The 11,137-nt window shown below is 34.4% G+C and overlaps 1 protein-coding gene across 1 annotated transcript; it reads left to right on the top strand.

Annotated features, from left to right (window-relative positions):
• Window positions 1-2,439: 2,439 nt before the first annotated feature.
• Window positions 2,440-5,549, top strand: LOC18054925 (receptor-like protein EIX2). Its single transcript, XM_006452267.2, has one exon. It carries the CDS (start codon window positions 2,451-2,453, stop codon window positions 5,547-5,549), a length of 3,099 nt encoding a protein of 1,032 aa, XP_006452330.2. The 5' UTR covers window positions 2,440-2,450.
• Window positions 5,550-11,137: the final 5,588 nt, after the last annotated feature.

Genomic DNA, 11,137 nt, shown 5'->3' with positions numbered 1-11,137 from the left:
CATCTTTCATCTTTGAATCTATCCTTTTATGTATTTCACTTTCGTAACTGAAAACATTTATATAGGTGCTCTGCTTTTCTGCGTTTATTATTTATAGCAGTACAAAGTTTAAATAAAATGATACATGAACTTTTTGAGTCACTCAAGATCATTGAAGGTGCCCAAGCTTACTGAAGTGTTCCATATACATATTATGATCCAAGATATTTGAGATAACGACCTTGGTTCAACATTTGGGTCATCTCTTGTCAATAGCTGTAAAACATTTTTAATGTTTAGAAATGTTTATATAGCAATTTTCTTTTCTAGTTATGTAGTCCAGGAAATAGAATTGTGATATTTGTGCTGTATCTTTAAACTCTTGAGGACACGATTAAATAATCAATGACGGCATTGCACGGTTCCAATTTCGCCGCCATGCCCAATTTAACCGACGATATCATGTGATAAGCAATGCAAGTCGTGCTATCCTTTTATAAAAGTGGATGGCAAGTCGCACTCGCATTTTTAAGAAAATATGATGTCGGCTCTTTAATCAAATAACAGACGAGATGTCGTCCACCTTGGTTATTTGACAAACACAAGAACAAATGAGAGTTGAATAATTTGACAAAATTTGAACAAAATGTAAACTGATCAAATCATCCATTGTTTTATTACAAACTGAATAATTGATTACTTAACATCAAGTACATTTTTTGTCTTTTCATAATTGCAAAAACTCTTATCAGTTCACTTTATCACTCTTCACTACCGTGTAGAACCCAGTTGCAATATAGCTGTGTTGAATAATAACTTTAGTCAAGTAACTACCTCTGCTGATGTGGCAGCTGAGTCAGCAAGGTTGTTATAGTTAGTTTCAGAATCTGTTATTTAGTTAGTAATGATTGTTAATCATTTGTAATCTTTGCTCATTCTTTACACGTGTGTTGACAAATCCAGAATGTTCTAGTTATCAGTATATAAACTCATTGTACTCTCAATTCAGATCAATGAGAAACAAATGAATTGTTCTACAAAATACTTTCTCAGAGCTTATTAAATTTTCTTTCAGTTACTCAGTAACCAAACAACTTCAATTAGCTCGATCTTGTACGCAAACTGTAAGGTAATTTGCCTTACAAGTGCAAGTGCAACGTCATCTAGAAATCCCCGGGCAATGCTCACTTTGATAAAAGTAATTTGACAATATTTGGACAAAAAGGAAAAACGATCAAACCATCCCTTGTTTTTTGAAAATTGATTACTTAACATTGAGTACGTTTTTGGCTTTTCACAGTTGCAAAAACTCTGAAATATAAATTCACTTTATTACTATTTGCCATTGTATACAACCCCGCTGCAACTTACTTAGATCTTGTAAACAAACTATAAGGTAATTTGGTCTTTTCCTATATTTTGTTAAATTTTGTAAAAAGTGAAACTATTTGAAATTTTAAAAATTAATATTTTACCTTACAAACCTCCTTAAGTGCATAGAACTTATTTAATAATTATAAGTGCTTATTTAATCTCATAAACTTTTATTAAAATTTTTGTTTTTAATATGTTACGGGTGGTAAGTCAAACTGTCTTTTTTCATAAAGTGGATGGCAGGTCGATTCTTTATTTAGGTAACAAACGAGATGTTGTTCACCTTATACAAAATAATCCATATAAAACTGATGAAACATAATCTCATTGCATGATTTAAGCTTTTAAAAGTTAAGCGACAAATTAGAATAGACGTTGTAACGTTATAACAAAAAATCCATAAAATTGACATAGGATAGTTTCATTTGATGACTAGGCTTTTAAAATTTATGCAACAATTTAGAGTAGATGATGTAACATTAATATCAAAGAGTTCAATTAGAGTTTAATTTTATTCTTTTTTGAATCAGCTAGCAGAGAAAATGATCAAAACGTCTCTGTCGATTTAATAAATTAATAATTTTCCTTCTCATTTTAGAACTCATCAAAACTTCTCATTTTTGTTAAAGAGATTATGTTAATCTTTAACTTTTGGTTTCTTTTACTATTTTATCACTAAAATTTGTTTCATGATTGAAAATTTATTTTACTGCTTAGTTGTTAAACTTTTTTAATAATTATTTTAAAAGGCAAGGTTGCAGGGATGGGTAATTTCGACAAATCAAAAGTGGGATTATGAGTATTTGATCATTTTTCGATAACGCGTTAATTCAAGGTCCCTCTGAAAGAGGCGGAGGTTAGAAAGATCAAAGTTTTATAATTTCCATAGAGGGACCTACCTCAATTAATGACTCATTTGGGATGATTTTTCTAAAAGCGAAAAACGTGCATTATATGACAAAATTTCTAATATCATTGAACTTTCTGGCAATCTTGAAGAAGAAAATTAAGGTCTAGCAGCTATTTTTCCAAGTTGCATGCTCCGAGAAGTTGAGACAACACAAGAACCCTATAAATAGCCTGGAATTACAAGTGTCATGCACGCACATTTCCTCCTTGTTTTCTTTCTGAAGATTGCCTTGCCTCAAAACCAATTAATCATGAATATTGTTGTTTCTTTTGTTTTGCTTGAATTGCTTGCCGTAGCAACCATCAGCCTCAGCTTCTGCGGTGGAGCAACTTGCTTGGGACATTGCATCGAAAGTGAGAGAGAAGCGCTTTTAAAGTTCAAGAAAGACCTGAAAGATCCTTCAAACCGGCTAGTCTCTTGGAATGGCGCCGGCGACGGAGCTGACTGTTGCAAATGGTCTGGTGTTGTCTGCGACAACTTCACTGGCCATGTCCTTGAGCTCCGTCTTGGAAATCCATTGAACCATCCTATCAGCTATCACACATCCCCTGCCCAATATTCCATCATCTATCGCACATACGGTGCCGAATATGAAGCTTATGAGAGATCAAAGTTCGGAGGTAAGATAAACCCCTCTTTGCTTCATTTTCAGCATTTGAATTACTTGGATTTGAGCGGTAATAGTTTTGGGGGAGGGATCCCAAGATTTCTTGGTTCTATGGGAAAGTTAAAATATCTTAACCTCTCTGGAGCTGGATTCAAAGGAATGATCCCTCATCAACTTGGAAATCTCTCTAAACTACAATATCTTGACCTTGTTGAAAATTCTGAATTATATGTTGACAATTTGTCATGGCTACCTGGTCTTTCTTTGCTTCAACACCTTGATTTAGGTGGTGTGAACCTTGGCAAAGCCTTTGATTGGTCATTGGCTATAAACTCACTTTCTTCTTTACGAGTATTGAGGCTGTCCGGTTGCCAACTCGATCACTTTCATCCACCACCTATTGTCAATATTTCGTCAATTTCCGTTCTTGATCTTTCCTCCAACCAATTTGATCAGAACTCTCTGGTTCTTAGTTGGGTTTTTGGTCTTAGTAATTTAGTCTATCTTGATCTAGGTTCTAATGATTTTCAGGGTTCAATACCCGTCGGACTTCAAAACTTGACTTCTCTTAGACATCTAGATTTAAGTTACAACGATTTCAATTCTTCAATACCCAATTGGTTGGCTAGCTTTAGCAATCTTGTCCACATTTCTCTTCGGTCAAATAGCTTGCAAGGTTCAATTACAGGTTTTCTGGCAAACCTATCTGCGTCTATAGAAGTTCTTGATTTGAGTAGCCAACAGCTTGAAGGTCAAATTCCAAGATCTTTTGGAAGACTATGCAACTTAAGAGAAATTTCTTTGTCAGATGTGAAAATGAGCCAAGACATCTCCGAAATTTTAGATATTTTTTCAAGTTGTATCTCAGATAGACTGGAGTCGTGGGATATGACTGGTTGCAAAATTTTTGGTCATTTGACAAGTCAAATTGGGCATTTTAAAAGTCTTGACTCACTGTTTCTCAGTCACAATTCTATTTCTGGTCTTATTCCATCGTCTCTAGGAGGACTTTCGTCCTTAGAACGTGTAGTTCTTTCAAATAACACGTTGAAAGGATATCTCTCTGAAATTCACCTTGCCAATCTCTCAAAATTGGTGTCTTTTGATGTATCTGGAAATGCATTGACGTTAAAAGTAGGTCCTGATTGGATTCCTCCTTTTCAACTTGAAAAGTTAGACCTGCAATCTTGTCATTTAGGACCTACATTTCCATTTTGGCTTCTCTCACAAAACGTCTTGGGATATCTTGATATCTCCAGGTCAGGAATTCAAGATACCGTTCCAGCTAGATTTTGGGAAGCTTCTCCCCAACTTTACTTTTTGAATTTCTCCAATAGTCGAATTAATGGGGAGATTCCAAATTTATCCAAGGCCACTGGTCTTCGGACAGTTGACTTGAGCTCGAACAATTTATCAGGCACACTGCCTCTTATATCCTTTCAATTGGAAAGCATTGATCTATCCAACAACGCGTTCTCAGGATCTATTTCCCCTGTCTTGTGTAATGGAATGAGAGGAGAACTGCAAGTTCTTAATCTTGAAAACAATTCTTTTTCTGGAGAGATACCTGATTGTTGGATGAATTTTCTGTATTTGAGAGTATTGAATTTGGGCAACAATAATTTTACCGGTAACCTTCCACCCTCCCTGGGATCTCTAGGTTCTCTGACATTATTGCATCTTCAGAAAAACAGCCTCTCTGGAAGAATACCCGAGTCACTCAGCAATTGCAATAGGCTAGTATCTCTTAACATGGATGGAAACCAGTTTTCTGGAGACATTCCAACGTGGATAGGAGAAAAATTTTCAAGCATGGTTATTCTTAATCTTCGTTCAAATATATTTGATGGCCAGTTTCCAACAGAGCTTTGTTTTTTAACTTCTCTCCAAATCTTGGACCTCGGTTACAACAATCTCTCTGGAGCCATACCAAAATGTATTAGTAATCTCAGTGCCATGGTGACAGTTGACTATCCTTTGGGCGACACACATCCAGGCATTACTGATTGTTCGCTTTACAGAAGTTGTCTACCCAGGCCCAGGAGTTTTAGTGATCCTATTGAGAAGGCATTTCTGGTGATGAAAGGGAAAGAGCTTGAATATAGCACCATTCTTTATTTGGTGGCACTTATAGACCTTTCGAAAAATAATTTCTCTGGAGAGATTCCTGTAGAAGTGACAGATCTTGTAGCATTGCGGTCGCTGAATTTGTCATACAATCACTTCTCTGGAAGAATCCCCGATAGTATTGGTGCCATGAAGTCAATAGAGGTCATTGATTTCTCGAATAACCAGCTTTCTGAAGAAATTCCACGGAGTGTCTCAAACTTGACGTTCTTGAATCTTTTGAACTTGTCCTATAACTACTTGTCAGGAGAAATTCCTACAAGCACTCAGCTACAAAGCTTTGATGCATCTTGTTTTATCGGTAATGATCTGTGTGGATCTCCTCTTTCTAGAAACTGCACTGAGACTGTTCCAATGCCTCAAGATGGAAATGGAGAAGATGATGAAGATGAAGTGGAGTGGTTCTATGTAAGCATGGCTCTGGGATGTGTGGTGGGTTTTTGGTTTGTAATAGGTCCTTTAATTGTCAACCGAAGGTGGAGGTATATGTACTCTGTTTTTCTTGATCGGCTTGGAGACAAATGTAGCACTGCTATAAGAAAATTTAAATAGTTTTTTTTTTTTTTTGGTGTCTCAAGCTATGTTTTTTTTATATGTAATTTACTCATCAGCGAAATAATGGAAGAGATTTGAGTTTTATGCTAGTTTAATTTATTTAGAAAATAGATGTGAAAGTCTGCAAAGTGAATAAAAAAAAAAAATTACAGGCCTAAGTTCCAATAACTTTTAAGTTGTGATGGCTAAGTGTAATCCAGCAGGGAAAATGGAAACTTTTACAGTAAGTACCTGTCCTGCACGTAACAAACCCTATTTTTGGAAGGAGACAAGTTAGAAATATCAAAGTTTTAAAGTCTTCCACAGAGGGACCGAGTCCAGTTAAATATCTTTGAAGTTTCTGGCAACGATGCAGAAAATGAGGTCACAAATCACAAATGGATGTTGCCATAATTTGAGATAAGCAGCAAGTGGAATCATAAAGCATATTTCGTGTTAACAAAATATGCTTTATAAGTAGATTGCAGGTGCAAATCTTCCCATTCATATATTCACATGTCCTTGTTCTTACAATTTTAATTCTAAAAGTCGTTTGGCATTGAAACCAACCATGAACGTAATTATTACCTTTCTTTACCTTAAATTGGTTGTCATAGCAACCATCTGTTGGGAAATTAACGGTTCCCTTCTAAGATCTCCACAAGCAATATACCAAGTAAAAAATAATTTTAAAAATTAAATGGAGAATGACGCCTATTACACAATACAAAATTCACGTGGAAAACTCTAAATTTTAAGGCAAAACTCATGATAACAGAGAAAAATGTATTATATGGAAAATTGTTACAACCACACTCTCCATAATTTTCCTCTCACTCAAAACCTTCTTGTAATAAATTTCAAGGTCCAATCCCCAATGGACCTGAAAACTTGTCATCCCTTAGATATCTTGATTTATCTGACAATCAATTCAATTCTACAATACCTGAGTGGATTTCCAGGATTAATTGTCTTGAGTAACTTTCTCTTGAGTTTAATAATTTGCAAGGTACGATTTCAAGTGGTCTGGGAAACTTGACCTCTCTAAAACACTCAATCTCTTATAATGTTCTTGAAGGGAAACTTCCAACTTCATTTGGTAGACTTCGTGAGCCGAGGTCAATCTCTTTGTCATGGGCAAACAAGAGTCAAGAGATATTAGAGATTTTTCATAGCTTTTCAAGAGGTATGTTTGATGGCCTAGAAGAGTCATATGTGGTTGATTGTCAAATATTTGGTCATTTGACCGATCAAATTAGCCAATTAAAAATCTCAAAACTCTGCATCTAAGTGACAGTTTTATCACTGGTTCTGTTCCATTATCGTTAGGAGAATTATCATAACAAATTGAATGGACATCTTTCTGAAATTCACTTTCTTGTTTTTGTTACAACGGAAACTCAATAACATTAAATGCCAGTCTTAATTGGATCCCTCCTTTCCAAGTTCAAGTGTTATATTTGTTGAAAAAATAGCATAACATACTATTTTGAGAGCACATTTTGAGTGGGTTCCACTTAACGAAAGTGAAAAATATTGTGAGGTTCGGATTCTACTCCATTGATACTTCAATAGTATAATTTTATTTTCTCAAAATGGTGCTTAGGTGAATGAGAAATTGTCTCTTAAAGTTCACTCTTGAAGTTGAAAATTTGAAAGGAAATGAGTCTTATCCCACATGGGAAAAAGAAGCCTAGGAATTAGTGTTTAAATATAAACATTTAACCATGCATGAGTAAGAACCATTAAATTGATTTGGTTGTTATAACTATTAATTAAAATGTATTGAATTTTCAAATTCAATACAAAAGCTATTACATCCTCCCTTGAGTATAAAAAGGCACCTTCACTTTTGTTTTTTCCACTTGCAAAAACGAGCACAAAGCACACTTGTTTTCCCTTCATCCTTCTTCGTCTTTCTCTGATCGAGTTCACTGGTTGTGGTTCACCAGATTTTCCACTTGCAAAAACGAGCACAAAGCACACTTGTTTTCCCTTCATCCTTTTTCGTCTTTCTCTGATCGAGTTCACTGGTTGTGGTTCACCAGATTTTCCAGCTTGTGCTTGACTGGCAAATCGTACCCGTTGCATCCTGGAAAACAGATACTAGCAAACCTTAAGCACTCCGTAAAGGTGGTAAATCTGTTTTAAGGAGATTGTTTTGTGCAGGCCTCGGGTTTTTATTTCAATTCGGTTTCTTCCTCTTCTGTTCTTCATTTATTGTTTTCGATTGCTAGTTTACACTTTTGTTTAAATTAGTTAACATATAATTTGTTATCTCACTGTTTTGTGTTTCTCTTACAATATTTGGGCTCTTGTCATTATTTTGGAGATGAATTTCCATTCTGGCCTCTCTCACAAAATTTTTTGTTGTATCTTGATATCTCAAACTCAAGCATTCAATCTAACACTCCTGAGAGATTTGGGAATCTTCTTCTCAGCTTTATTTTTTCAATTTCTCCAATAATCGAATTAATGGAAAGATTCGAAATTTATCATAAGACAACTGGACTTTAAGGTCTCTCCAAATCTTAGACATTGCTTGCAACAATCTCTCTGGAGCCATACCAGCATGCATCAGTAACTCGAGTGCACGGTGACAATGAACTATTCTGGAGGCAACAACGTCAGATATCGAAGCAATTATACTTTTTATATGCTTGAGGAGGAGGCATCACCTGTAATGAAGAGCAAAGAGGTCGGATATACCTCCATTCTTAATTTGTTGAGAATTACAGACCGTTCGAAAAATAATTTCTCAGGAGTGCTTCCCGCAGAATTAGTGACAGATCTTGTAGCATTGCGGTCACTGAATTTGTTTCACAACCATTTCAAAGAAAAATTTCCAGGAAGTATACATTGATGCTATGGGAAACAAGCTAGAATATTTTTTTTCCCCCTTTTGAAGCACCGTTTTTATGTACTTTTCTCATTAAAGTGGGTTTGATGCTCCGTATCGTGCAGTAGAGTGTTAAATTTAATTATCCCAGTACGGTGGTTCGTAAGACTCTAGTGAGAATTTTAACATTATTCTTAATAAATGGAAACGTAATCGTTTTTGCTGATACCAATAATTAACTATTAATAACACTTCCTTTTATAGGTAGATAATACGTGCCAATTGCGCCCGGTACACCTTCATACTTCAAAAATTATCTCAATACCCTAAAATCTATTTTTGTCAAAATTTTCATCAATACCCTTTAAAAATCGATAGGAAATTACTAAGCTGTCCTCATTTTAAAACATTTTAACTCAACGGACAGCACCTCTCTCTTCTCTACTGAAGCAAACAAATACTCATCTGCTGCAATTCCCTCCATTATCAAACTCAAACAAACAAACACTGCAATTCCCTCACCGGCATCACCTCTGCAATTCCCTTACCGGCATCACTTCTACCGAAACAAACATTCATTCTCCATACATGGTAAATCGAACTTCAACACAAGCAAACTAAACCTGAGAAGGGGAAGCTGCCACAACTGAGAAATTGAAGCATAGTTCGTCACTACATAATTGCCGAAGAGAGTTGATCATTTACTGTAAAATTGTCATAATGTAACTAGTTGAGACAAGTAATTCCATGTAATTAGTTTTCTTGTTAATATTCAAGGGAAAAAAAAAAGTTAGGGTTTTATATTGAAAAAATAGATTAATTAGTTGTGGGTCTCTCATAACATGTTCGAAAACAAATTTCTAGTCATTTTGTTGCATGCAAATTGTGAAAAATTAATGGATTGTGCTTATTATAATTTTATTATGTAACACAAGATTTGGTCATGTAAGGTTATATAAGATTCAAGATTGTGTATTACACGACCTTCATATATTGCACGATTACACGACCTTCATGTATTGCACGATTACATGACTATCATGTATTGCACGTTTACACGACCTTCATGTATTGCACGTTTATACAACCTTCATGTATTATACAATTACACGATCTTCTTGTATTACACAATTACACGACCTTCAATTCCATATTTTGTTTCTTGTCAATAGAATCTACACATTACATTTAGTTTAATTAGGCTCACAATAAATTGGAATGGTGCATATACCTTTACCTTGTGAAATGTCATTAGTTAGAGAGATCCTTAATTTCCAATTATAAGCCATGGTAAGTCATGATATGTCTAGTTATGAGTGGAAATATTTTATCACTGCGAATGGTGTTCTTATGTGTATAACATTACATTAATTTCCTATAGTTGATTTTTTTTTAATTGATTTCATGGATTAATTATATGCAGGCATTCCTCATGTATGCTTGTATGCTTGTATGCTTGGCCAGAGGAAGAAAGCACTTTGAAGATAAAAAATAAAAAAAAAACTTTTTAAATTGCTGTAATATGTTTAACTGCGACTTTAAAATTACACGAATTTTTCCATTAATCATTAGATTAATTTAGCTCTTTAAAGACTTAATTTGTGCTAAGAATTTATATCTGCTGCTATGCAGAAAATGTCAACGAAAATTATTAAAAAAAGAAGTGAAATTAAATTGGAATCTAAAAAAATTCCACATCATCATTGGTTTGAATTGTAACTGGTGGCATAGGTTGAACTTCATTGTGATTTCGAATTCTGAAGTATCTATATCAATAACTTCAGCTATCTTCTCCACCAATTCGGCATATGTTGTCGATCGTGGTATCATTATCCCTTTAGCCTTGGAACCTTTGAACTTATACTCATCATTTTGCTCAATCCATTCACTATTGAAGAAAATAGGCACACGTACCAAAATCATATCTGATGATACAATAAAAACAATAATATTAAATTTCATATATAAGTAACTACATGACCTACACGACAATATTATTTACACGACTTACACAACTTACACGACTATATTTCTTACATGACCTACACGACTTACACGACTATATTACTTACACGACCTACATGACTAACTATATGACGTACACGATATCAAAAGAATGCACGACTTGAAACATTTTTGCCATAAATAAGTTATATTGCTGAAAAAAATAATTAAACAACCTACATTGCATATATTTCTACATATAAGAAAAAATGGTGAAAATAAAACATTGTAATGTGAGGAAAATTTCTAAATTTTCCTCAAAATTAAAAAATTTAAAACCCAACAACATTAACATACCTTATTGGGTTGTTAATAAGCAATGCACCTTTAAAGAAAGAGTGGGTGTTAAAGAAATGAATACATAATTGTATTTGTGTAAGAAGTTATGAGAGATTTTGAGAGATTCTAAGAGATTTTGAAAGAATCGGCAGCAAAAATAGAGTTGGGTGAAAGAAATTAGGAAAGAAATATAAAGACAATTCATTGAGTGAATTTGATGCATTCATTAAGGGTATTTCCGACTTTACTCACATTTGTTAGGGTATCCATGAAAACTAAAAAGGGAGGGGGTATTTCAATAATTTTGAAACTATTAAAGGGTATTTAATTAAAAACCCCAGATAATACTTCTGTGAGGTCTTTCTGGAATAGTGGGGACCTAGGCACCTAACTAGGATAGAGGGCATAGAGCCGGCTAAGACCTCGTTTGATATTGAGATTATATAGTTAAAATGTTTGATAAATACTAATTATTGTGACTTAT

The sequence above is a fragment of the Citrus clementina genome, unplaced genomic scaffold (genome assembly GCF_000493195.1).
Source record: "Citrus clementina cultivar Clemenules unplaced genomic scaffold, Citrus_clementina_v1.0 scaffold_1, whole genome shotgun sequence".
NCBI classification, from domain to species: Eukaryota; Viridiplantae; Streptophyta; class Magnoliopsida; order Sapindales; family Rutaceae; genus Citrus; species Citrus x clementina.
Note: the sequence above shows the minus strand (reverse complement) of the source record. Positions and strands in the feature narration are given on the sequence as shown.

Excerpts from the sequence above, each read along its gene's own strand:
- LOC18054925 (XM_006452267.2), top strand. The coding sequence starts at position 2,451 with ATGCACGCACATTTCCTCCTTGTTTTCTTTCTGAAGATTGCCTTGCCT.